The 12865-nt window shown below is 58.1% G+C and overlaps 1 protein-coding gene across 1 annotated transcript in view; it reads left to right on the plus strand.

Moving 5' to 3' along the window:
- The first annotated feature begins 10780 nt into the window (after positions 1–10780).
- PDE4A (phosphodiesterase 4A) overlaps positions 10781–12865 on the plus strand; it is a 42487-nt gene continuing 40402 nt past the window's right edge. Inside the window, exon 1 of the mRNA XM_041762542.1 lies at positions 10781–11354. Coding sequence (XP_041618476.1) covers positions 11035–11354 — 320 coding nt within the window. The 5' untranslated portion in view covers positions 10781–11034. The remainder of the gene's footprint in view (positions 11355–12865) is intronic.

Genomic DNA, 12865 nt, shown 5'->3' on the forward strand with positions numbered 1-12865 from the left:
GCCCTGCCTTGGGAGCTGGTGTTTCCCTAGCTCGGACCAGTCTCCCCCTCGCGTGCCGGGCCTGTGACATTCCTGAGCCGGGATTCGCGCACACACGCCCCCTCTAAAATCACCCAGATGCACCCCGGCTCCTCCCTACCCGCCCCCGCGCGAGTCAACGGATCTCGGACTCCCGTCCGAGGCGTCTCCCCGTGCGGCCGCTGGGTGTCACTAATGTCTAGCCAAAGGGGGCCTTTGCTCCTGGCCCCGCGCAGCCGGGGGACTGGAAGGGGATCGTGGAGGTGCGGATGGAGGCTTTCCTCGTGGTGGTACTCTAGAATCGTTCGTAGCCCCTCCCCTTTGGTCTGGAGCCCCCTTACTCCGCCGGGCCTCTAAAGACTCCATTACTGTGAGCTTGGGTGACCCCGGCTGCACACTTGCGTGGATCCCCACCCTCGTTTTGATACTGGGATAAAAGGCCGTGTTGCAGCCTAGGGCCAGGATTATCTCAGATTAAAGGGCGTTCCGTGGGGGCGGGTAGGATGGGAGGAGCTCCAGCCCCTCGGATGAGGGGCGTTTTTCCCAGACTACCCCCCAGAAGGTGTTTGGAGAGAGCGGGCTGGAGGGAATGGATTAAGGGGCTCAAAATGGGGGGATTCCCCAGCCCAGGGAAGGGGAGGGGCCTTCCGGACAAAAGCGCCCGCCCGCTGCCTCCCCTCCCCCTCGAGCATCTTTCAAACCCGCGAGTGGGCGGGCGGGGGCGGGGAGTTCCCCCCCCTTCCTCTCCCCCTCCCCCTTGAGCCCAGGCAGTCCAGCATCTCTGCGGCCGTCAAGGCCCGGGCGCGCGCGCGCACGGACCCACACCCCAGCGGGTCTCACAATCGCGCACACACACATACACACACAACAGCAAACAAAGGGTCTGGACACCCCTGTCCCCTCCTGCCCTCAGGCCGGAGAGGGCGGGGCATTCCCTCCCCAGCCCCTCTCTGCAAGGTAAGCTTCGCGGCTGCGAGCTGCGGTGGGGAAGGGGACCCGGCACCCCGGAGGGAGGGGACCAGGACGCTGTGGGGTTTCCCGCTCCCCGAGAAAGCCGAGGCCCTGCGGTACGCCCTTTGGGGCCGGCCTCCCGGCTGTGGATGTGTGGAGAGGACCCCAGATGCCAGAGATTCCCGGGTTTCCGCGGAGCTCTTTCCCTGGCTTGCGAGACTGGAGCCGACCGGCCCCAGTGAAACGGGGTCCCAGGAGCCCTCCAGCTCCTAGGACTGGGGACAGGGCGCCGGAAGCTTCCCCATCAGCGCCAAGACTTTCCTAATCTGCCAGCACAGCATGTCCAGCTGGATACAGAGACAGAGCCCTCTGAGTTGCTTTGCACTGCCACTGGGTTTCTCACAGCACCTCCATCAGCGCATCTTCTGCCGTCTCTCTCTCGTACCTGCGAGGTGGGGGTGGGCGACTGGTAGTGGTCCTGTGGACTATCCAAGCTTTCTCTGCTGCATCCCACAGCCACACACTACTTAGCAGGGGTGGGACCCCGACATCGGCTCTGCCTCCCTGAGCCTCGATTTCCCTCATCTGCTAAGTGGGTAATGACACCAAGGATTCCGTGAGGTCATGCATGGGAGCCTGCCTTTGCTCAGTCATTGATTTCTCTTAGCTCATTTGACACATATTTCCCGAGTGCCTACTACGTGCCACAGCATTGTAGCCAGGTGGTGGGGCTGTAGCAACCAATAAAAACAGCCAGCATTTGCTGTGCTTATATTCAAGGCTGATGAGGGAGCAAGATCTGTGTGTAAAGAGAATACTACCCACTGGTGAATTCAGAATCAGAATAAAGTCTAAAATTTCATAGGGCATAGAAAGGGACTGGAAGTAAGGGTGCTCCTGATGAAATGAGATTTCTGGCTGATACCTGTCTTCCTTATTCACTTAAGCTCCTCATATGAGGGCAGGGCCAGGTCCAGAACAGTGCCTGGCACACAGTGGGTGCTCAATAAAAGACTATTTCATAGTGCCTTAGGTCAGGAAGGAGGCTTATCATGAACCAATCCATCCTCCTTCCCATTTTTTACAGTTGGTAGGTGAGTAGGTGAGTTCCTAAGACCCAGAAAAGGGGAAAGAGCTTGTCAAAGGCAATACAGGCAGTTGATGGAGTATCATCATTCCCATAAAGTGAGCATGGCTGAGGGAATGGGAAAGGAAGAAAGTCAAGACCAGGTTTGAGCACAGGACCCTCCAGGAACCCATGATCCCCAGCCAGCTTCCACCTCTTTATACCCACAGACACAGCCATACTGTGATGAATAGCTACTCAACAAGCATTTATTCAGCACCTATGACTATATGCCAGGTGCTGGGGACACAGCAGGAAACAGAACAAAACTCTCTGTGCCCACAGGGGTGACATTTAATGGAGAAACCAGAAAAAGAAACAACACAAACAAATATATAACAACAAATTCTGATCGGGACTGTGATAGAAATAGAAGGCTGTGTCAAAAGAGAAAAATGGAAGGGCCCACTTCAGGTTGGGTATCCAGGAAGGCCCCCTGGAATTGTTGAATTACTCTTCAAACATACGCACTTAAATCCAGACAGATAAAAATCATACTAACACCATATTTGGGCTGGAGCCAACATAGCTAAATAACGTGCCTGAGGCCACATAGCTAGTGAGTGACTGAGTAAACTCTTGAACCCAGAACCTGTATTTCTAACTACTGTGAAATTCTGCTTCCCACTGCATCCACATGTGTGTATTCCCCACCCCCACTTTCCCCACATATGCATTCATACCATGATCACACAGAGGCACATCCAGTCTCATTCCTACATAGGCTGATGTAGCTTTGCCCTGTCACTACATACACTGCTGCAGGTATGCTCTGGTTTCAGCTGTGTGACACACACACTCATAGAAAGTTCCACTTGCTCAGCTGTAAACTCTCATGCACCCACACATGCATACACATACACATGCCTGGGGCCCCTGACAATCCTTCCTGGCCCTGCTTTATAGCTCCAGGAATAGAGCTGGTTAGTAACTATTCCTTCTCAGGCCTGAATGCTCTGGGCCAAGGTGTGGATAAGGGGGCATTTGTCCTCACTTCCTTCCCTCTTGTTGGCCATCCATCCCTGCATCCTTCTCCCAAGGATGGTGGGCTTGGGCTTGGGTGAAGCCAGTGCTTTACTGTCAAGCGAGGCCAGGGGCTCCCAGGCTGGGCCACTAGCTGATTGTGCTGACAAGCTGGGATAAGGGAAGCAAGCCTCTCCCAGCCTGAGCCTGGTGCCAGCTGCCCAGAGCAGTCTGCTCTGCCATCTGGACCCCCATCCCCAGCCGGCCTGCTACCCAGGGGAGGGGAAGGCAGGCTTAGAGGCACCCCTCTACCTTGGGGACTCAGCCGGTTTGTGATGCCCTGCCTTCCATGCCTGGGGTTCTTCCAAGACTGGTTTCTGCAAACGTGTACAGGTGTCCGGATAGCGGTGGTGTGTCTCTGCCCCTCTTCCCTGCACTGCAGGGCTCTGCTGGCCATCCACTCCTTCATTCTTTCCTTTATTCTGCAAATCCATGGGCTGTTCCAGGCCCTGGGGATCTGGCTACAGAATTTGAAGAGCCAAGGGCAAGGGGAAAATGCAAGGCCCCTGGTCAAAGTAATGAAGCATTTCAAGACAACAAGGGTGGTGCATTAAACCTTCTAAGCGTGGGGCTGTGAGTGACTGCACAGGTCACATGTTTGTGAAGTTGGTTCTCGCTATAGATAAAACAAGACCGAAAAATCCCCTGCCCTCGTGGAAATCAGGCTGAGGACAGAAGAAATGTAAATATATGATATGCCAGGGATGACAGCTGAGAAGAAAGATAAAGCTGAGTGAGGGCGAAGGGGTGGAGGGAGGCATTTATGTCAGGGAAGCCCTTTGGAATGAAGTACCTTTGAGCAGAGGCTTGAGGAGGTAAAGGCATCAACTGGTTATTCAAGAGATATATGTGGAGCACCTACTGTATGCCAGCATTGTCCTCGGACTGCAGATCCAGCTGGAGACAGAACAGGCCAACAGCCTGACCTCAGGTCCTAATCCAAGGAAGGGCAACAGCTGATAAAAATAGTAGGTAAATTCTTTATCTTGTTAGAATGTTATAAGTCTAAAAGTAAAAGAAACAAACAAAATGAAAGCAGAGTCAAGGAGATGAGGAAGTGAGAGGAACACAGGATATCCGAACCTGGTTTTCTGGGTCAAGAGAACTGCAAATACAAAGGCCCTGAGGTCTGAATATGTTTGAAGTCTTTGAGGAACAGTGAGTCAGCTGGTAGGTTTAGGGGGTGGTTGGGGGGAAGTAAGGCTGCTGTCTTCCATGTCTGTCTATAGCTCCATGCAAACCAACAACAATGATGATCATTGTTATTATTACTAGGAAAGCGGGTACTGTTTTGTGAGCATCCACTGTGAACCAGGCACTGTGCTCAGAACCTTACATGCATTGCTTCACTTCATCTTCACAACAGTGCCCTCAGATAGGTATGGATATTATTCTCATTTTACAGATACGGGAACTGAGGCTCAGAGAGGCTGGGTGACTTGCCCGAGGACATACAGCTAATAAATGGCAGAGCTAGGATTTGAATGGAAGCCTGTCAGTGTAATTTTTTTTTTTTTTAAGAAAGAGGGAGCACCCATGCTGCTTGGGGGTGGGGGTGGAGGAGAGAGAGCGAGAGAATCTTAAGCAGGCTCCATGCCCAGTGTAGGGCTCGATCTCAAGATCCAGAGATCATGACCTGAGCCAAAAGCAAGAGTCGGGTGCTTAACCGACTGAGCCACCTAGGCACACCTGTCAGTGTAATTTTGGAGGCTGGCCCTTACTACATGGCCCTTTCTCTGTCTGAATGCATGTATCTGACTTCATACAGAGAGAGGGAGTGCCTATTTTTCCCTGTGTCTATCTTATTCATTCCTTTATTCGTTCACCATTCATTGAGACCATGTGTGGGGGACCATGATGAATGGGTACCATTTATACAGATAATTACAACTCAGAATGATGAACACTTTAAAGGGGACAGAATAAGCAGCAGTGGGAGCTCAGAACACGGACTGGCTCATTGGGCTGAGAAGTGGAGGTGACCTTTAAGCTATTTTTATACATTCATCCATTTGCTCAACAACTGTCTGTCATAGGCTTGCCTAGGTTGGTGAGACAGTGTTTACACTCATTTCTGCTAGTTGACACTGAACTAAAGTGAAGGATAGTGCAATAAGGCAAGAAAAAGAAAGAAGAGCCAAAGTGGGGGGTAAAGTAGCTAGTCTGTAGTGGATCTCACTAGGAACTTTATAATTATGCTATTATGTCCTCAAAATAATAACCAGACATTGAACAAATACTAAGAGCCTACTACGTTCCAGATTCAGTTCTAGGCACTGGAGATATGGTAATGAATAAAATAGATAAAATATTCTTGCCCTCCTGCAGCTGATATTCTAATGTGGGAAGAGACAATTAGTGTAATAGATAAATTATATAGTACATTATGAAGTGATAAGACCTGTTAAAGGGGTACCCGGATGGCTCAGTGGTTGAGCGGCTGCCTTCAGCTCAGGCTGAGATCCTGGGGGTCCTGGGATCAAGTTCCACATCAGGCTCCCCACAGAGAGCCTGCTTCTCCCTCCGCCTATGTCTCTGCCTCTCTCTGTGTGTCTCATGAGTAAATACATAAAAATCTCGATTAAAAAAAGAAAGACCTGGGACGCCTAGGTGGCGCAGCAGTTGAAAGTCCGCCTTTGGCTCAGGGTGTGATCCCGGAGTCCCAGGATCAAGTCGTGCAACAGGCTCCCTGCATGGAGCCTGCTTCTCCCTCTGCCTGTGTCTCTGCCTCTCATGAATAAATAAAATCTAAAAAAAAAAAGACCTGTTAAAAATAGAGCCAGATAAGTTAGGAGTCCTGAGGGGCTAGCAACTTTGAACAGGGATGAGATGGAGAGGAACTCCAGGAGAAATGCCTGAAAAGGTGAGGTAGGCGCAAAGACCTAAAGAATGTGAGGAGCCTGTGGATATTAAAGGGAAGAGTTCCAGGCAGAACCAGCAGGTGCAAAGGCCCTGAGGTTAGAGCGTGCCTGGTTTGTCTAGAAACAGCCAAGAGACCAGTGTGGATAGAGCAGAGGCTCAGAGGGAGTGGTAAGAGGTGAGGACAGCGAGATGACTGGGCATATCATTCAGGACTGTGTGGGCCTCCTCTGGACGACTCTGACTTTTCCTCTGAGTGAGGTAAAAGCCATGGAGGGCTCTGACCAGAGGAGGGACATGATCTGACTTGGGTTCTAACACCCTCTCTCAGGCTCAGATGTTGGTAGTATTAAGCACTTACTGAGCGCCAGGAGCTGTCCTGTGCGCATTCAGCATGGTCTGGTCTCATGTCATTCTCACATGGACCCTGTAGGGATCGTCATTCCATTTCACAGAGGAGGAACTGAGGCTCAGAGAGTTTGTCATTGACCCATGGCCACACAGCAATAAATTCGCGGCACCTGGGGGCGAAGGTGAAGTGAGCCAGCCCCCCCCCCCCCCGCAGGCTTTTAGACCAGGATCGCCGGCAGCAGAGCGCGCTCATCCTCGGGAGCTGCGTCTGTGTCCCTGTCTGTCTGTTTCTATTTCCACGCGTCCCTGTCTGTCTCCGCGCGCCTCTGCTTGTGCGTCCCCCATCTGTGCCCAAGCCGCCGTCTCGCTGCGCCCGGCCCCCGCACCTCGCAGCTATTTCGGGTTTAGGCATAAAAGCCCAACAGCTCGGAGGAGACGCTTCCTCCGGCCCCCGGCTCGGACCACGCGCCACACGCGGCCGCCTCTGGGAGCTCCCGGTCTTCTCCGCGGGATCCCCAGGCCGGGGGAAGCCCCCGCGGGAGGACGGGGTGGGGGCTGGGGCGACCCGGTCCCGAGGCTCCCGGCCCCCCAGTGGCCAACCCGGGCACTGACGCCGTCCAGACCCCAGCCGTGCGTCAGCTGTCGCTCTGGCAACGGGCGGGCGACGTCACCGGACGGGCAGTGCGTCAGCCACCTGCTGACGTCACGCCTCGGGAGAGCAAACTAGCGGGGGGGGGCAGGATTCAGGCTCAGCCGGCAGGGGGAGCCCCAGGGCACTAATGGCGAATGCCTTCGGCTTGGTCCTTCAGGAGGCGCTGGCCCGGGCGGATATGACCCCCGCAGCCGCAACAGCGCGCTAGGTTGGCGGGATGAAGAGGAGTCGCAGTGTCCTGTCGGTGGCCGGAACCGGGGACGAGGTGCGAGAGGCGGGGCCCGGGCTGGGGGCGGGGCTTGGGCCGCAGGGGACACGGGCGCCCTCTTGTGACTATGGCTGCTCACCAGGTGTGGCTTCACAGCCTCAAATCTGGGGAGGGTCCTCGCCTTGTGCCTCAGTTTACTCCCTTGATTCCGTTATTTTCCTGCTGCCTGGATTAAGAGGTTCTCAGGCCAGCGACAGAAGGCGGGAGCTTCCAAGGGGCTGCCCAGGTGGGGAGAGGATTGTGGGTGAGGGAGGGGTGCTGGGGGTAAGGTCTTGAGGGCCTGGGGGGAGGGGCACAGGCCGGAAGGCCAGGAGGGGCCTCCTAGACGTGTAGGGTGACAATGTGTTAGAGGGGTTCCACAGTGAGGCACAGACTGTACAGGCATGTGGGCCCAGAGCCCCAGGGCCAGAACATCAAAAAGGAGCCCTATAAGAATTAATGGCTGAGAAGGGACACCCCTCAGATGTAAGGGATGAAAAGCCCCCCTTGTGGGAGGGATCAGCGAGTGGCTAAGATGTGAAGGGAACACAAGGAGGTTATATCCCCATCAGTCACTTTCTCAAGTGGCTAAGAAAGGGTGTTACTGGAGGGAGGGCCTCAGGGCTGCCTGGTCAGGCCATGCCCCCATCCAGTCCTTGGTCCTTGTCCCTCCTCAGAGGCCGTGGGAGACCCCCGAGCCCACCAGTGCCAACATGCTGGGGGCTGACCTCCGACGCCCTCGTCGTCGCCTTTCCACGGGGCCCGGCCTGGGCTGGGCGGACACGGAGCCCTCGGACCCTGGGGTCCCTCTGCCGCCAAGGCCCACCACGCTGCCACTGCTGGTCCCTCCTCGGATTTCCATCACCAAAGCCGACAGGTAGGCAGGAGGGGACCAGGCTCGGGGATGGGGTGGAGATTCAGGGCCAGCGGGGATTGTGTCCAGCCACCAGCCCTTTCCAGCTCCAGGCCCCTGGCCTTTCCCAAAAACCAGCTGAAACTTCTGGAGTCTTGTGGGTCAAGCTGTAACATCCCTTCCCCCAGGCTCCCCTTGCAGCCTCTAGGAATCCCTTCTTCCATTTTGCGGCCTCCTGAGTCAGCAAGAAGCAGGATCGTGGAAAGGGTTTCAGCCCTGCAGTCCCCTGCCATGTCCTCACAATCAGAGAGCTGGGACAGGTTAGGGAGTGGGTCTCTTCCAGGCAGCTGTGTGCCTCTACCTCCCCTCCTGGGAAGATCCACTTCCTCCCCCACCTTAGAGGGGATGGTGAGACCCTACAGGAGAGCTGGACTGGCAATTTTCTTTCTCTTGGGGGTAGATAGAAGAGATACGTGGGGGCACACTTTCTTGCTCTTTTTCATTTGGGGTCCTCTGAGCCCCCACCTTGGTCCGAGGGTGACTTCGAAAGCTGGACAGCTGAGCTTGCCCTGGCTGCTGGCCAGGCTCCTGCCCGCACTGCCCTCCTCAGGTCCCTGCTCTATGCAGCCTCAATCTTCCTATCCCCTCACCTACTCAATTGGAGGTCTCCAGGGTCTCTGCTTGGGTCTTGGGATAATGCTTCATTTCCAGATGGGGAAAGGAAGTGACTGCCATTCCCCCCTCCCTCGGTCTAATGTATCTCCCTCCAGCTCCCCCTCCCCCCAAATCCTTCTACCCTCTTCCAGGTTCAGGTCCAGCCTGGTCTATCCCAGTTTCAGACCAGAGTTCCAAACACCAGCCCCAGCCCACAGCCTTGCGGCCTTCTTCTGCAAGCCGCCCCACCCCCACCCCGCTGTGGTCCACCCCTCTCTCCTCCGCCCCCCCCCCATCCCTTGTTACCCACCCTGTGCTGCGGCCAATCCTATAGTCTCCACCTTCCCCCAAGAATTTGGTCCAGTCCAGGACCCTCAAATGATCTGGGTGGGCGGGGGGTGGGGGATCGCACTCCTTGCCAATCCCCTAGAAACCGTTTTGAGTCTATACTGCGGGGGGAGGGGGAGGGTCCCCGAGAGAAGTGGGAGACACAGCTCTGGCTTCTGGGATACCCCGCGGCTGCTAATGCGGGGCCGGTTCTTGCTCCGCGTTCGCCCACGCCCGGAGCCCCCTCGGGCGGGGAGAAAAGCGGCTGTGGGGGTTGGAGACGGCCGCCTTTTTTTTTTTTTTTTTTTTTTATAACAACAGTGCTGGGGGTGCGGGAGGGAGGAGGGCGGTGGCAGACGGCACGGCCTGCCCTGGGGAGTCCGTGGAGGGGGCGCGCGGGGGCGGGGACCTGGTTCCGGGGACGCGCATCAGAGCCGTTTAGAGTCCGAGCGCGCGTCGGCCCCGGGGGTGGGGCGCCCCGGCGATCGCGCTCCCAAAGCCCGGCCACCGCCAGGGCTCCGTCGCGGCCGGGGCGGCAGAGATGGGGGGAGGGTGGCGCTCGGATCCCGCTCGCTCTCCGCTCGCTCGCTCGGCGCGGCGCTGGGGGAGGCGGGAGCGTGAGTCACGGCGACTCCCGATTTAGGTGCCGGAAGGGGGGCTCTGCTGGCGGGGGCCGCGGGGAGGAGGCGCGGCTGTTTACTCGCCTGAAAAGGGCATGGGGGTGCATCCCGCGGCTGCCGGAGACCTGCCTCAGTTTACCTCCTGCGGAAGCGCTCTGCAAGAGGCAGCGACGCACAGAGCGGTGGGCGGGCAGCCGCGGTGTCCTCCTGGAGCCACACGGGAACCAAAGGGACACACCCCAGAAACACCCCAAAGCGGCCCTCAAGCCGACCACACACACACACACACACACACACACACCAACACATACAGACTCCCTCAGACACCACAGTCAAACAGCCAAATTGCCTGCACAACTCCGCAAGCGCGGACCGACCACAATACACACCCAAACGCGTGGGTACACACGCACAGCCCCAGGCCGCCAGAACAGACCCCACAGCGGCGCACACCCTCCAAACAAGCAGCACACGTGCGCACACATCCTTCACCCACAGACACACAGATACACACACAGCGAAATCCAGAGAAACAGGCAGACCGCAGCAGCCAACCACGTGCGCGCACACACTTCCAGCCGACACCAAAAACACAGACAACCCTCGGAAGGGGCCACGTGCGCGCACATCCCGCCCTGGGCACGCGCCATCACCACCCTCCGAGCCACCAACAGGAGAATCCCCGAACGTCGCCGCTGCCAGCCGCAGAGCCCGCGTCGGCGGCCCCGGGACCACTCCCCACGCGCTCCCCCCGGCCTGAGGCAGCGGCGAGGACACGCCAGCATCGGGCTCCGCCCCCGCCATGATGGACGGACTGACTGACACACCGGCAACCAGTCGGGTGTCTCCTTCCTGATCGGATTAACCGTTTAACTCCTTCTTTCCCGTGCACGCCGCGGCTAGGCAGGGCGCTCAGGAGAGAGCCGAGTTCCGGCGCCCCCTCCCCTCCGGGAGCGGGGCTCTGCGTGGGCGGGAGGGCCCCCCTCCTTGGGTGGCTGCCCCCCTCCGGCCCGGACGGAGGAGGAGGAGGGGGGCGGCGCTGACAGAGCGGCGGGCGGGGGGCGGGGAGGGGCGGGACGGGGCGGGGGAGCCGGGGCTGGCGCGGAGCGGGGTGCCGAGCGCGGAGAGCGCTGCCGGGCGCCGAGCGGAGCGCCAGCCGCCGACAGAAAGCCGCGGCGCCCGGCCCCGGGGGCGATCGGCCCGTAGCGCCCCCGGGTCTGTCCCCGGGGCGCCATGGCCCCACCGAGGCCGGGCGCACCCGCGGGCCCTCGGGCGCGTCGGCTAGCGCGCCGCTGAGCAGGGTGAAGCTCGGAGAGGCCGGGGCCCCCCGGGGCGCAGGAGGGGGTCGGCGCCATGGAGCCCCCGGCCGCCCCCTCGGAGAGGAGCCTGTCTCTGTCTCTGCCTGGGCCCCGGGAGGGCCAGGCCACCCTGAAGCCGCCCCCCCAGCACCTGTGGCGGCAGCCGCGGACCCCCATTCGTATCCAGCAGCGCGGCTATTCCGACAGCGCGGAGCGCGCAGAGCCCGAGCGGCCGCCACACCGGCCCATAGAGCGCGCCGACGCCGTGGACACCGGCGACCGGCCCGGCCTGCGCACTTCCCGCATGTCCTGGCCCTCGTCCTTCCACGGTACCGGCACCGGCAGCGGCGGCGCGAGCGGAGGCAGCTGCAGGCGGTAAGACTCCGGGCTGCAGACGCGCGTGGAGCGGATAGGCGCGCAGAGAGGACGCAACTCGCCCCGCTGACCGCAGGGGGCGCTGCGCTGCGGGTGGAGTCCGAGTGACGGGCGGGGGTGTGGAGGTGGGGGGAGTTCTACTGTGGGGGCGTCCGGGACGCGACCCTGGTGGCTCCTTGTGTACGAGCACCCATCCCACTGAAGCTGGTCCTGGGATCAACTTAGGGGGCGCCATGCTGCGTGTTGTATTAACCGCGGCTTGGTTGAGGGCTGCGGCTTTGGGAGTCTGTACCATAGTTGTTGACAGCGCAGGGTACTTGAAGGGACTTTCCCCGGGGCACTGTACTGGCAGCTGGATTCACTATGTTTGTCGACGACCTCGAGGGCACTGTCGGTGGTGCCTCCTAGGTTCACGATGTTTCCTCCAGGCCGAGGGGTTCTTGGGGTTCTTCTAGGGAAAGGAGGACTGTATGGGGGGAGGCAATGGAAGACTCACGCTTAAGCAGCTCGGGTCAGAAATCTAGGGGGAGCCTCTTCAGGGAGCACTGAGGTCTGTGTGCTGGGTTGGGGCTCCCTCTCTGGGCAGGAGTGTTAGGGTTCAGTAGCTGCCCAGAGGGAGGTAACGGTGCCCAGAGGGTGCACAGTCCTCGCACAGGGTAAGGGAATCCCTGCCTCCAGGAGCAGACAGTGTTAGTGAGGGGTGGTGTTGGACTGGCTCTGATGGCATCCTCTCACTGACCTGGGTTGGCTCCGGCTGTTGGGGTAGACTAGCTGTGTCTGCCTTAGCTACATGCTCTGCCTGGGCTTTTGGGGTCCTGTGACTGTGACATGGGATTATGTGTGCTCCAGGGACAGTGATTATGGCAGTGGAACCATATGTGCTTCTGAGACAGTGATTGTGGCAGCATGACTGTGTGTGCTTCAGGACAGTGTAGTTGTCACACAGTGTAGGCTTCCAGGACAGTAATCTTGACAATACGACTTGTGTACTGAAGGGTCACAGGAATTGTGACAATATGACCGTGTGAGCACCCAGCACCATGATTATGTGACTGTGCTTCCGGGACAACGATTGTGACAGTGACTGCGTGTGCTCTTGAGGCACTGATTGTGACAGTATGTACTCCTGGAAGGCAGTGATGGTGGCTCTGTGATGTGTACATTCTGGGACAGTGGTCATGTCAGCGGTACTGTCTGTGCTCCCAGGGATGCTGATAGAGACACTGGCGTGCTCTCAGCTGCCTCTGTTCCCTGTGTCCGGGAGTCGTCTGACTTCTGGGGTGTGCTCCTGGCTGCGTGGTGTACTGTCCTCTAACCACCCCATGTTTCTCGTTGCAGCATCTGCTCCAGTGTTGCTCGGGGGTCTGTGTGTGCTCTGGTGACATGCGTGACTGAGAGCTTTGACTTTGTGCTTTGTCTGACCCCCGTGGGTGCCCCTCTGCTTGGGATGTCTCTAAGACGATCAGATTCCGGCCTCTCACTCCCAGAGTTCCCCCTCTAGGCTGTGATCC

The sequence above is a fragment of the Vulpes lagopus genome, chromosome 7 (genome assembly GCF_018345385.1).
Source record: "Vulpes lagopus strain Blue_001 chromosome 7, ASM1834538v1, whole genome shotgun sequence".
Taxonomy (NCBI): domain Eukaryota; kingdom Metazoa; phylum Chordata; class Mammalia; order Carnivora; family Canidae; genus Vulpes; species Vulpes lagopus.